At 38.1% G+C, this 14,449-nt stretch overlaps 1 protein-coding gene across 2 annotated transcripts; it reads right to left on the bottom strand.

Annotated features, from left to right (window-relative positions):
• Nucleotides 1–599: 599 nt before the first annotated feature.
• Nucleotides 600–12,382, bottom strand: LOC121525141 (ubiquitin-conjugating enzyme E2 L3-like). Of its 2 annotated transcripts, XM_041810968.1 has the most exons (5): nt 12,283–12,375; nt 9,115–9,157; nt 6,320–6,415; nt 6,029–6,215; nt 600–1,886 (listed from the first exon to the last, which is right to left on the bottom strand). In XM_041810968.1, exons 2-5 carry the CDS (start codon nt 9,118–9,120, stop codon nt 1,732–1,734), a joined length of 444 nt encoding a protein of 147 aa, XP_041666902.1. In that variant the 5' UTR covers nt 9,121–9,157; nt 12,283–12,375; the 3' UTR covers nt 600–1,731. The 2 variants fall into 2 exon arrangements, with proteins under 2 accessions (XP_041666902.1, XP_041666901.1); XM_041810967.1 differs by lacking the exon at nt 9,115–9,157 and having other exon boundaries at nt 12,283–12,382.
• Between the last annotated feature and the right edge of the window lie 2,067 nt (nt 12,383–14,449).

Genomic DNA, 14,449 nt, shown 5'->3' with positions numbered 1-14,449 from the left:
TGGGCCCCCCCAGAGAGAATACCGCTCAGAGACCCCTTAACCAGCTAGACACGCAGCAGATCTGTCATTTTTTACAAATTTCAATGCATTTTAATGAATTTTGTAACCATAATTTCCCCATTAATGAGCAATATTTTTATTATGGTTAAATCAAATTTACTTGCAGAATTTTACTGTGCTGGACTAAACCATTGGGACATTTTTAAGGGAGGAGCAGCCCTGCCCCGGGTTTTCTATTTTATTCTATTTGATACAATTTTTAATCTGTTGACTGATTCATTTGGTTACTTTGATTCAAAAATGGCACTGAATTGGTAATAACAAGATCAGATAAAAACTACACAATGCCAAAATTCATGCCATAAACATGAAAACAGACAAAACTATCAAAACATGAAGAATGAAGGGCGTGTGAAATGTGCACAACCATCTTTAAGGGTTAAAACACACAAATCATGAGTTTATTTTTTCAAATCAAATTACCAATGACCATTTGGACATGATTCTAATTTCTTGAGATGCACCTGAATGTGTTCTTCATCTTAAATTTGGTGTGTAAGATTTGTTTAATAGGTAAAACAAACAGGCAGAAAACAAAATGAGCATCCATCACAAATCTTTATTCATTAATGACCATCTGTTCACCACCTACAGTCGGGTGTATTGCCTTAAATTACACATGTACAACGGCGTGATTGGTCAACTAACAGGGTACATGAACGGGTTAATTTTGTGTTTACTGAAGGAGAAGAGAGCTGAGGAGCTCTAAGAGTTAAACTGCAGGTCGAAAACTTAATGAACCAATCAGTGCTTTCTTTATTTACCTCTTAGTATAAAAAATATCCACATAGTGATGATGGACAAAGAGAAAAACAAAAGAGCAACCGTTTGTTAAAATATTAAAGCTGAGGCTGCTGCTTATTGACCAAAGAACCAAAAACTTTGTTTTAAAGGCAACAGAACAGATAATTTAATGAAATTTAACAAAAATGACGATGTGAAGTGCGTTTACAACTATGTCTGATTTCCAGACATACACTTCAATTTAACACATCTGATTTCCCATTTGCATAAAAAATAAAATAATGCTTCTTCCAAAGAAGACAGCACAAGAAGGACTTGTAGAGAGTCTCCCTAATGTCTCATAATATAAAAGCATTTTAAAGCCCATGGATTTTTGTCTCTATCAGGAACAAATGAAAGTTTTTATGTACTGTGATTTCACAATATACAGTTATCTTAGAGGGAAAGAGAAAAAAACGGGGATAACAGAAAGAAATGGCAGCATTAGATGCTGCTAAATTTAGTCCACTTTAGAAAACAAAGCTCTAAATGGTGTAAACACATCTGCATAAGCTAGGGATTTATCTGAGATAACATTCAGTGAAGCAGAACAGCACTTTTTCCTACAGGATGCCACAACCTCAGATAATTTTCTGTATTTTCTAAAAAGAAAGTAGAAAGAAGTCAAAACAAACTAAAGGTGACAGCTAGAGGCCAGAGCCTGCATATTCACCAAAAAGTCCTGCTTTTTCTTTTTCTTTTTGGCAAAGTGAAAGAGAAACATTAAGGAGCTCTACGTAGGAGTGGTTGGAGAGTGTTAAACATTGTAGGACAGAGAGAAATGGGGTGTTTTTGTGTGTATTTGTGGGTAAAATCAGAGTCGGGGCAGCTATTTTAACCAGAAACAGAAAGAAGTCAAACAGCTGTGAGCGTCAGTGTGTTGTGTTGTCAGTCAGCAGGGCGTTTTTCGCTGTGTTTCTTCGTAAACTCCTCGGCATTCTTCATGAATTTGGCGCGGTCTTTAGTGTATTCCTCAGCCAGGTCGGCTCTCAGGGGGTGCTCCGGCTGCGGGGTGTTCACCAGACTGACGAGACTCGAGATCACTAAGAGAGGAAGAAAACCAAACATGAGGAAGCTGAAGACATTTCTCTTCAATTCTGTTATCATTTAAGGCCATGATCATTACTCTGTCCATGCACGTTTGACTCCTAAAGTTCAGTTTGTCTCACCAGTGTGAAAGCTCCATACTCTTTCTTTGCAATGATGGAAGAGGGAACCATTACACAAGCTCAACATGTTGTTTAGAGAATCGAATCTGGTGCTATTAAATGAGTTTCCTGAAGCTGAAATAACAGCACCATGGCTTAATGCTTCTTTATTGAGGCTTGTTAAACATTTATCCTACGGCAGGGGGTTTCAAACTTTTTTCGCCCAAGGCACACCTAAGGTTAAGCCAAAATCTCAAGGCACACCATATTCATATCAATACAAAACAGACTTTTTAAATAACATTACAGTCAAGGTGGCCCATAAGGGGGGGTAAAGGGGAGAGGTCTCTGGGGCCCAGACAACTGAGGGGGGCAAAGTGGGCAAAAGGTGGCAAAAATTTGTGAAATGTGATAAAAAATAAAAAAAAACATAACAAAACTGGGCAAAAAGTGGCAAGACAAAGTCAAAAAAGGGTAACAATTGGCAAAAGGTGCCCAAAAATGGATTAAAGGTGGCAAAAACATGTTGAAAGTGTCAAAAAGGTGGCAAAAATGGGTTACAAGTGGCCAAACTGGGTAAAATGTTGTTAAAGGATGACAAAATGGGTTAAAAGGGATTTTAAAAATGGGCAAAATTGGCCAAAAAAAGTGGCCAAACAAATGCAAAGTGAGTGAAAATAGGCAAGAAGGGGGCAAAATAGATTACAAGTGGCAGAAAAGTGGCAAAAAGGGTTTAAGTTGCTAAAAGGTGGTAAAAAGGGGTCAAAAGTGATGGGAAAAAATTGGCAAAAAAATGTCCAAATAACAGCAAAAGTAGGTCAAACCCAGTAAGAAGGTAGCAAAAATGTAGCTAAAAGTTCCAAAGAAGTTGCAAAAAATGGGTAAAAGGTATTTTAAGAATGTTGCAAAATTGCAAAAAAGCAGCAAAAATGGTTCAAGTTGTGAGAATAAGTGGCAAAATGGGTAGAAAATTGGTTAAATTGGTTAAAAGTAGCATGAATTGATAATCTTAACATAATATAATAGCTTGCCAAATGAGATAACTGTTAGCCAGGATGCTAGCACCAATGCTACTGATCCAACACAGACTGATATCATCTTGCCACACCATTTGAGAAGGAGATATAACAGAGTATGACATGTCTTAAATCTGCCCTAGCAACAGGCAGCTTTATTTTCGTGTGTTTTTTTTCTTCTCTCTCTATTGTTTCATGGCAATAGAAAGGTTATCTGCTTAAAAAAAACATTTCAACTCACAGAGGTGTGAAGAGCTTCTTGACGATGCGAGCAGCTTTTTTTAAACATGATTATTACATAATGGAGACAAGTGGAGGTGAAACCACAAGACATTTTGGTGAACTTCTAAGCACAGCAAGGAGGTTTTTGCTTTGGGTGAACTTCTTTTACCTCAGCAGGTGACCTTTTGGATGAACTTGTGAGTTTGTAACCATTTTGAATTTTTGGTACCTTTATTCTCATGTTGAACCAATATGTTTGTTTTGCTTTAAAATGGACTTTTAAATCCTTTTTCATTCATATAACTATTTAAATTTTCATATCATCCATGTTTTCTTCGCTGTTGATGCCTGTACTCCTCAATGAAATTTGCTGAGTCTAATCAACTCAGGTTTTATTTTTTGGTACATATTATTTCTGAAGCTTTAAGACAATAAAAAGGGTTTTCAAACCCTAATTTTAGTTCTTCAGACCACACAAGGCCCCCGTAGGCGAGTCTCTCTCTGTTCTATTCTAAACCCAGCAGGCACATTTACACACATTGTGAGACACTGTGCTCTAAGTTCTCGCAGCCTGTGAGTGTCAGGAAACAACGAACCCTAACCTCCAATTTCCATATACAGCGTGCGCGCCATGCACCGAAGCGCCATGGGTTTGCTCCGACTGACGGCGAGCGACCTCGCCCACTGGAAGCAAGTCTAGAGTGCACACCGGGGCATGCAGTCCTGATCAGCAGGAAGAGATAATGAGAGAACTGCGGGTTCACGCAGGGATAGTATGTCAACAGCGGACTATTTTACCTTTTGGAGTTAATTTATCATCCTTTCCGGTATAACTCCATGAATTTATTGCTTCCGCCATTGAGTGAGTACATTAGGAAGTTCAAAGGTTAATGTTTGCTTAAAGGATCTGTGGTTTTATGTAAAATTCTTTGGCTAAATATCCCCAAAAGTGAACTTTTCCTCGTCAATGGTGCTGTTGTAGCTCTGTGACCCACTGACCTCTCTGTGACCCTTTGCTCTCACTGCAGGATGAGACGTAATGTTGGTATAGTGATGATTTACGATCGGAAGTCCATGTATTGTGTTTTATTTTGAAAGAACCTGATGTTCTATGCTTGTGACTTCCATGGTTGGTGCTTTCTGAACGACAGTGAATTTACAAGGTTTGGCAGCAGCCAGCGCTGACAATAGACCTGCAGCATATCTGAAACGAAGCGGAGCGGAGTGTCGGTCCAGGCACTCGCCGCTGTTGGTCTGGAGCGCCGGCTATGGAAATGCTTTGATAGACTAGAGAGGGAGCGAAGCGCTCCGCAGTACGATTCACCGGCATTCTGTGGCACGCACACTGTATGTGGAAATTGGGGGTGACACTACAGCATGTACGAGTGAGTAAGGAGCTGCAGATTGAAGTAAGACAGGATTAAACAGTCCTTGAAACTTTTCAATACTCTGTATTTTATCCTGGATCTTGTAACAATGTACATCTGTCCACTGGATTTAGAGTAAATATGCAACATCTGTGTCTAATCAACAAGAACCCTTTTACTATTGTTTAACAATGACTGTGGAGAGGAATGATCACATTGATTATACAGAAGTGTTTGGAAAAATCTTGCACAAAAGGCACTCGGGTTCAGGTCCAGTGGGCCCTGGAGCAATGTAACTGCAGACCAGCAGGACTAGGTAGGGGGGACAGCTCTGGCATGGTACAGGGTAACTGAACCCTAAGAGAGCAGTGTGTGGGATTTAGCGGCATCTAGTGGTAAGGTTATAGACTGCTACTCAATAAGTGCTTAAAGCACCAACAATATCAGGAGCTTCTCTCTGACCCTTGTGTTGTCTTTGGGTCAAAAATGATCAGCCCTGATTTTAACGTTCTTCATGTTTCTGGTTTGCAGTGGTTACTCTGTTATATTATGATTTAATTTTATTTATAGTCAATATGGGTAGGTGCGATGGTCAAAAAAGGGACAATACGTAGTGTTGGTGGCAGATTTCTTCACTGTACAGTAAATACAATAATAATATCCAATACTACCCTAAAGGTCTTTGCACACTGGGTCTGGGTGTTTTTTGGTCCAAATGTTTTGCATGTTAAAAAAGAAAAATGGCAAAAATGACAAAGTCAGTCTTTTTTTTTTCCCAGAATGGTTTCATTTCTCGTGAGGGTTTTTTTTTTTCGTATCAGTTCAAGCCATTTACTGAAGGAGTGCTGCAGTCAAAACAAGAAGCATGGGGTGCAGATGGTTGGGTTGGCAGGCAGAGCGGGTTCATGTCCGGTCTTCAGCTCCACTGCTGCATGTCTCTCATCCCTGTTTCAGACTCAATCCACTGTCCTCTCTAAATAAAGCCATACTGATTTACTGCAGTCTTTCTGCACTGAAAGAGGGGAAAACCAAGACACTGAAAAAGTTTGTGAGGTTATTTCTTCTACTATGTAACTATGACTCCTGTGGCCAACTGTTGCACTTCCATCAGGGTTTTAAATCCTGGGATGGCTGTGCAAATCAGGCATTATTCTCTGCATTTTTCTTGATAACCAAGCAAGTAGACTAATGATACCATTTATGAATTACCCTGGATTAAAATCACAAATCATTTTGTGCTTTGTGCAGCACAAGGGGACAGACATGGTCCCGATTAGAGGGAATTATTAACTGACAGGATGGAAAAACTCAAACTTGCAGCGCTGTCTGTCAGGAGGTCGTGGGCTGTTCTAGATGTGGTCTGTATTGTTGGCGATTATTGCGCTTAAAACATGTAGTCTGACCTCAACCTCTCACCTGTCCTTGTGCTTACCTTGGCATGCTTTAGTAGCTGGTTTCCAGTTCTCCGCAGCGATGATCGGCAGACACACCTGGCCCTTCTCGTCGATGTTGGGGTGATAGATCTTAGTTTTGAAATTGATCTTTGGTGGCTTGAAGGGATACTCTGAGGGAAAATGGATCTCGATCCGAAACGCTCCTTTGTCATATGGAGTGCAATCCTAGGCGACATTGTGGAATGGAAACAGAAACGCCGCTAAGTTCAACAGTCGTTTACATTATTCTGAGAGCAACACAGAGCGATTAGCACAAACTCAACACTTACAGGAAGAAGGAGCCCTTGCCAGTGTAAAATATTTGCTTCATCCACTTGAATGTTGCGGAAACACTTCAATCCATCTTTGCGGATTTCCTCCAGCTCCTGAAAACAGAGAGAAAGTTTAAAACTGGTTTATAAAATGCGTTAACATGGATTTATTTGAATGTTCCTTGATTGAAACACCTGAAATCAATAATTAACAGGTATGGCCACACACATTTTGTCTGCATAGCATACGTTATCTTATCCTCTACATGCCTAAGTAGTTCTAAAAAACATCTAGCTGTCTTTACACATGGGAAGCTACACATCTTGATTAGTATTAGGGCTGGGAAATTAATCGAAATGTAGGTTAAATCGCAATGTGACCTCCTGCAATTTTCAAATCCCAGAGTGTGCAATATTTATGTGACCTGAAATGTGTTTTGAATTAGCAGTTTAATACATTTTTTTATGCAGAGTTGTTTTGCTCTTCATATTATGCAAACATTCAAGTGCCAATATTTTCTAGAATAATTGACAAAAGTTCCTACTTTCCTTGTTTTTTGTATACTTTTATCTTCTTCAAAATAAGAAATCCATAAAATCATCACTCCCTTCATTACAATTCATATCAAATTTGCAATATAGGACAAAATAATTGCAAAAAGACATTTTTGTAAGGTTGATCTGAATTTTGGGGGGATTTTTGCTTAGAAATTTTTAGATAGTTCTGCAAAAATTTTGAGAAAATTATTTTTTGACATTTTAGGAATTTTATTTGAATGGGGGGTGGGGGGTGCTTTGAAAATTTAAAGTATCTTCTTGAAAATTTATTTGTAAATTTTTGGGAAGTTGATTTGAATTTCTTTGGAAATTTGTTTAGAAAATTTTAGGTAATTTTATGGAAATTTTTAACATTTATTTGTAAATTTGTGGAATTTCTAAGGGGAATAAGCTTTGAAACCTTTTGCTAATTTCATGAACATTTGTGAAATTTATTTGTAAATGTTTAAGAAGTTGATTTTTTTTTTTGTGGTGGGGTTGCTTTGATTTTTTTCCTAGTATTTTTATGAAAATTTGAGGAATTTATTTTAAATTTCTTGGAATTTGTTTTAATGTTTTTGAGTGGTAGGGCAGGTTTTTAAATTTTAGTTATTTTCTTAGAATTTTTGAACATCTAGGCTACTTGTAGATTTTGGGAAATTGGATAGAAATTCTGGGGGAAACAGCTTGGTGTGTTATAATATGAGGAACCTGAAGATAATCACATGTTAAATTGCAATCACAATGTTGGGTGAAAAAAAATCGTAATTAGATTATTTTCCCAAATTGTTCGGCCCTAATTATTATACCAAACTTCATGGATGCTTGTCAAAACAAAGCAGCTGGTAAAAATGAAATATTTTTTTACATTCACCAGCAACAGTAACAGGTAGGTGAAAAAGTGCATCTCCAAAAGTTCAGCCACCCAAAAGCCTAAAATGCTTTCTTAATGTGAAATGTAAACAGGACTTCAGTCACATCCTCTACAGAATCACTAGTTGGATATTTTACAGAAGAGTCAGTGAGGTGGTTCTTGTTTCAACAGCAGACTATGAATCCAGTCACATGGTCACTTCCCTGTTATTTACTGTAAAACAGGATCTTCAGGGGAATTCAGAAGTGACATAACCTGGTGCTCCACTGCTACTATGCAGAGATTTCCTGACCCAAAGCAGCCACACAGAGAAACAAAACCAAAAATAAAAGTGTGTCAAGCTCTACGCACGAGACTGGCAGTTTGAAAGGGCGGCCTACGCAGACGTTAGTCTTTATGACAGAATAGTTATTCATCTCCAGGGAGACTCTGAGAAAGCTCCTCAAACATAAACAAAGCATAAGAGTGAGGATTGAGAGAAACTACGCCCTGACTGTTGGGTTTAATCCAGTGTTATTCTTGTTTGGGGTTGGGATCTTTGGGTCTTTAGTGTCAGTTACAACAGCCATGTGAGATTAATCAGTTTTACTGATAGGTAAAATCTTGAATTTCCTCCGTTGCTCCCCACAGGCTTTGCCCAGTTGAGTGCAGGATAATACACAGATGACACTAAAGCAGACCACACAGGTGTATTGGTAGATTTTTTTCTTTTATTTTCTATCCATATATGATAACCATTAATGCACAAGAGAGGGGCATCCACTAATCCGTCCCTCTGCTGAATGTATTGTTGGAGGAGTGACATCTGAAGTGTAAAATCAAGCTTTTTATACCATAACCTAACTTTCCTGACGCTGTCAAAATTAGATTTGCATAGATAAATTCAATAACATCATGATTAGGTGCTGACTGTTACTTTAAAGATACTTTTTTGGACTTTTAAGCCTTTATCCGGGGGCAAATTCAGAAACCAGGGGGCAAGACAGCGGGTAATGATGTGGAAAAGGAGCTACAGGCTGGACCTGAGCTGCCGGCTTCCAGGGAAAATGCCTTTGCACCCAAGGCACAGAGACATAACCACCATCCCACCAACACACCTGACTGGATCAAAAGAGCAAATGTGTATACGCCAATTTTGTTGGGAATTTGTCATTAAAAACTCCTAAAATTGGTGGTTATTTTTTACATTAACTTTTCTTGGATGCATGCAAAAGGAAGGCTTCTCAGAAAAAAAAGTTGGGAACCAATGACTGACACTGTAAATATGATACAACTTTGAGTCTGTAAGTGTTTTCCACACATAGGCAGGTATATTCACACATGCCCGAGTATAAGTGATGGGACATTTAGGTACTTTCATGCTTAAGCAGTTGTAAGAAAACCATTACACCACTGTACACACCTGCATTTGAGACCACTTCAATCTACATCTTGGCTTCCTGTGGCTTCACAGATCAACAGGAAGAAAGAGAGACTGAATGATGGCTGATGGAAGATTTGAATGCACACATTTCATTTTTACAGTTGCTCCGTTATGTCACAACAGCAAACATTTGGAAACTGAATGATTAAGGCAACAAAAATCAGTTGTAGCAGAATGAGCGACATGAATCTGGATCATCTGCCTTTCATGCACTCCTCACTTGGATAAACCTACATCAATCTGGGAAGCTTTGACTGAATAGCAGAGATGACTGTTTGACAGAGATTTTTTTCAGATAGCAGTGAGTGTGCCTGTGTGGTTTCTTTCCAGGTATTGTATAATTTAAGTGCCTTCTGGAATTGACAAACTCATGCACAATCGTCCTTTTCTCCACACACTTTGTGTGAGCATTGTAGCATCTGATGCACTCTGCCTCCTGAAATTTGGATGGTTTTCATACGCTTTATGGCATGTACGAGACTCATCCTCAAGAATGCCATAACGAGCCTGAGGGAACATTATACAAGCTTGAAATAAATGCATTTCTAAAACATAGTGCTGCGGATAGTGGCTAAAGATCACACACATGGGTGTTGCACTGCACGCTCACTACACCCACTGGTTCTGCTAAGTATTTGATTTGTTTCCCTTTGATTTTAGTTTACTCCGTGTAAAAAAATATGACATCATTGTCATACTTTTCACTCCTAAAAGTAGTGATTCTGGCACCATTTAGGTACCGGTACACTTTGAAAGCATCGATTTAGCACCGGTATCAGAAAAGATCCAAACGATACTCAACCCAAGCAGGATCGCCGTCAACAGGTAACGTCTAAACGCACCTGAACACACTTAAACAAACCTAAACTAAGGCTGGACAATTAGATTAAATCACAACATGGCCTGATGCAATTTTCAAATCACAGACAGTGAAATATTTAACCTGAAATGCATCAAAACGTTTGATACAACTTTTTTTTTTGCAGCAGAAAGCCATTTTTGGATTTCTTTTTTAATCCTTCTTTTCATTTCCTGTACATGTAGTTCTTATTCAAAACAAGAACAACACAAAAATGTTCATCCCCTTTAAAAGAACAGTTGATATCAGACGTAAATTGTGTGAGCCAAAATTGCAATTAGATTGTTTTTTAAATGGTTTATACCCAGTTTAATTTATCTATTATTGTGCTGGTTGTAATAAACAATTAATCGTTGTTTGTTTAATGAAAAACACATTAGATGAGAAAACCAACCTAAAAATAAATGTGTATTTAATTGCAATCGCAATATTGTGGAAAAAATTGCAATTAGATTATTTTCACTAAGCGCTCAGCCCTTACCTAAACATATACGCCCTGCCCCGGGGCATCATGGGAAACGTCTGCCCACATACCCCCAGATTTGAATTCCACCAATCTTGCCTCAGTCCTCAGTCGACAGTTCAGCTGATTGTTAGAAATGCTCAATTAGAAAATACCCACAATGCATCACAGGGGTGTCAATTCATGGGTAATCTTGCGTTTTGTAGTTTTTTTGAAATACAGAATTGAATGGAGAAAAGACTACAAGATCAGATTTAGTTATGTTTAGTTATGTTTACTTTGGCACAGATTCATTTTTCTCAGTGCATTAAAATCCAGGGTTGAAAATGAGTCCCAAACCAACCCTGTAATGCAGGGGTGTCAAACTCAATCACAGCAGGGGCCGGATTCTGGATTCAGGACTATCCTGAGGACCTTACAGAGTCAACTTTTTAACCAGAAACTGTAAACCCTGTCGCATCGGTGTGAAATAAAACACTTAGCACTGATGATAAATGCTTTCGGGGGGGAAAAAAGGATAAGTTTGAATGCTGAAATCTGAGAAAACTAAATTTATTATTCCATAAAGGTCAAAACATAAAGTTGAAATTGAAAAATAATGTTTTTAAAAGGCAAATATATTAGAAAGAAAGTCAAAATATGATTACAATTCCTTATTCAATTGCTAAGCTTGAGTCTTAATTTTGAGATGCAAAATTGAAAATGTGAAATTAAAACACAAATCAGTCTATTTTCCCACATTCCTGACTTATCTAAATATTTTTACTCCTTACTTTTTCAGCTTTTATGGCTTAACAAGGATATCTTAAATCATCGAGGATACGTTACATTTTACTTGAGGAAATCTGCAGACCTCATGCTGGTGGGCCAGTTACAACAGAAATATGAGATAATCATGCGGGCCAGACTGAACAGTTCCAGGGGCCGGATTTGGCCCCCAGGCCTTGAGTTTGACACCCCTAATGATTCTAACGATGGTGACGCCAGCAGTAGTCAGCAGTGAAAAAACAGGAGAAGAGCCAGTATCAGGCTGATCAGAGAGGATTGTTTCAGTCTTTTCTAAGAAGCCAGAGGAAATGGAGGTCAAACTGGCTGACTATACCAAAGGTCAAAGTTCTCGTCAGATGTTGGTGTTAGTTTTGGTCACCCCTCTAAACAAAATGCTACGTCACGTGTTTCCCTCATCACATGGGTAATTTTTTTGATTAGATAAATCAGTGTATGAAAATGTTGGACTAAATCAGAGAATTGAGTTAAAGGTCAATTATTGGTAGATCCTTTAAAGTATAGAAATAAAGTCAGATTATTGAAGATATGACTTTATTTTCAGTTATAATCCAGGATAATATGATACAATAGGAGATTCTGAACAATTTAGTTTTTAAACTAAATTAAATGAACGTATATTATTTTTGATTGATGCTGAGTTTAAGTTTATAAACGTGTCTTAACTGAAGCTCAGGTTTGACGTCACATCTAGCCTACAAAGTCTCGATGTTTCTCTCTCAGACGACGACAGCTCATTAAAAACAAACCTGCACATTTCTTAACATCAGGCTGTTTACTAAGCCACACTTACAGGATAAATATGTTTATACTTACGGTAACAAATGCCAGTTTAATAAAAGTGCTGAATCACGCCCTAAACTCACTAACTAGTTACTGTCTGCCGGACGTCACTATGCTTTCATTTTCTCGAACAAACGAGCGTAAAACTCGACATTTTCTCCCCGTTTAGGAATCTAAAATTACTCTGTTTAATCAGAGAAACGTTACTGGAACACTCACAGACTAGGATAAAACGAATAATAAAGGATATTCTTACCTTTCCTAGTCTCTTGCAGTTCATTGTGCTGATACCGATGTGTTCTCCTTCTTCCTGCTTCTTTCGGTTCTTCCTCAACTTCTTTTGATTGTTGTTTCAAGCGGCTAATATCCGGCGTTCGTCTTTACTACCGCCCCCTATCGATCTGGAGGGTGGAGAAAATTTTCCACGTGTAACAGTGGCTGACCCAGACTGTTCATGGGGCAGGGCGGAATAATAAGCAGGGCTACCGCTGTATGTGGTGGGGACACCGGCGCACAAAAGTTGTAATACTGTAGTTATAAAGCTAACTGTCAATTTCTTATTTATTCTTATTCCTATTTTTATTCTCTTCTCCTTCCATTAATATTTGTATTGTATCTGTATTTGTACTTTCAAATTTCAAGAGCAAGTGTAAGTCTGTAACAACAGAATCCCCCCAGGGATTAATAAAGTATTCTGATTCTGATTCTGATTATTTTATTACTTTATTGTATTATCTGTATACTAGAAAACTTAGGACGCTTTATTATTTTCTCCACTATGAGGCATGTGTCATAGAGGACAATGTGGGAAATTTTGTCCATTCAGGGGGCACCAAACAGGGCAAATTGTAAAATTTTGTGCATTAAGAGGGCACCAAAGAGGGCAGTATGTCATATTTAGTCCACTTAGGGCCCCAAAAAAGGAAAAATAATTAGATTTTGTACATTTAGGGTGCACTAAAGAGGGCGAATAGTTGCGTCTTTTGTATTTAGGGGGCACCAGAGAGGACAATTTCTCAAATTCTGTCCATTTTGGCCACCAAAGCGGGCAAATTGTGAAATTTTGTGCATTAAGAGGGCACTAAAGAGTGTAATATGTCAAATTTTGTTCATTTAAGGCACCAAAAAAGGGAAAATAACTAGATTTTGTACATTTAAGGTGCACCAAAGAGGGCCAATAGTTACGTCTTGTTCATTTAGGGGGCACCAGAGAGGGCAATTTGTCAAATTCTGTCCATTTTGGCCACCAAAGCGGGCAAATTGTGAAATTTTGTCCATTAAGAAAGCACCACTGAGGGTAATTCATCAACTTTTGCTCATTTAGGGAGCATGCAAAAGAGTTGTTTATTACATTTTATCCGTTTTTTGTTTGTTTGTTTTTTCAATTTACAACCCTAATTTCAAAAATGTTGGGACACTTTGTAAATCAAAACAGAATGCAATAATTATCAAATCTTATAAACCCATATTTACAGTAGAACATACTAGACATTATAATGGAGACATTTTAAGAAAAATGTTAGCTCAATTTGAATTTGATGTCAGAAACACATCTCAAAAAAGTAGGGACAGGGCAACAGGCTGGAAAGGTAAGAGGAACTAATGTAAAACAGCTGGAGGAGCATTTTGCAACTAATTAGCTTATTTGGCAACAGGTCAGCAACATGACTGAGAATAAAAGGAGCATTTTAGAGAGGCAGAGTCTCTCAGAAGTAAAGATGGGCAGAGGTTCACCAATCTGCCAAAAATTGTGTCTAAAACTTGTGAAAAATTTCAGAAAAAAATTATCCTCAGTGTAAATTGCAAAAACTTTAAATATCACACCATCCATTCTACATAATATCGTTAAAAGCTTCAGGGAATCTGGGGAATTTCTGTGAGAAAGGGACAAGTCTAAAGGCCAATATTAGATGCTCCTGATCTTTGTGCCCTCAGGGGCCACTGCATTGAAAACAGGCAGGATTTGGTACTGGAAATCACTGCATGGACTCAGGAACACTTCCATGAAATAATGGTTTGTCAACACAGTTGGCTGTGCCATCTACAAATGACAGTTAAAACTGGATCATGCAAAGAAGAAGCCATATGTGAACAGGATCCAGAATTGCTGCCGTCAGTCCTGTGATCAGACAAGAATGGGACAACATTCCTCTCCCAAAATTTGAACAACTGGTCTTCTCACTTTCCAAACGTTTATGGACTGTTGTTAAAAGCAGAGGGGATACTACACAATAGTAAACATGGCCCTGTCCCTACTTTTTTGAGATGTGTTGCTGCTATCAATTTCAAAATGAGCTGATGGGTTTCATGAAATGATAAAATGTCTCAGTTTCAACATCTGATATGTTGTTTATGTACCACTGTGATTCAAATATAGTTTCTGACATTTTACATTCATTGCATTCTTTTTTAATTTATATTTT

This window comes from Cheilinus undulatus, linkage group 17 (assembly GCF_018320785.1).
Source record: "Cheilinus undulatus linkage group 17, ASM1832078v1, whole genome shotgun sequence".
NCBI classification, from domain to species: Eukaryota; Metazoa; Chordata; class Actinopteri; order Labriformes; family Labridae; genus Cheilinus; species Cheilinus undulatus.
The sequence above is the reverse complement of the archived record's forward strand: the minus strand, read 5'-3'. Positions and strand labels throughout refer to the sequence as shown.

Bases quoted from the DNA above. Each gene is read 5' to 3' on its own strand.
- LOC121525141 (XM_041810967.1), bottom strand. From the start codon at position 12,306: ATGAACTGCAAGAGACTAGGAAAG. The intron at 6,216-6,319 runs GTAAGTGTTGAG...AATGTCGCCTAG, and splicing joins GGCAAGGGCTCCTTCTTCCT to GATTGCACTCCATATGACAA. The intron at 1,887-6,028 runs GTAAGCACAAGG...TTCCTCTCTTAG, and splicing joins AGCTACTAAAGCATGCCAAG to TGATCTCGAGTCTCGTCAGT.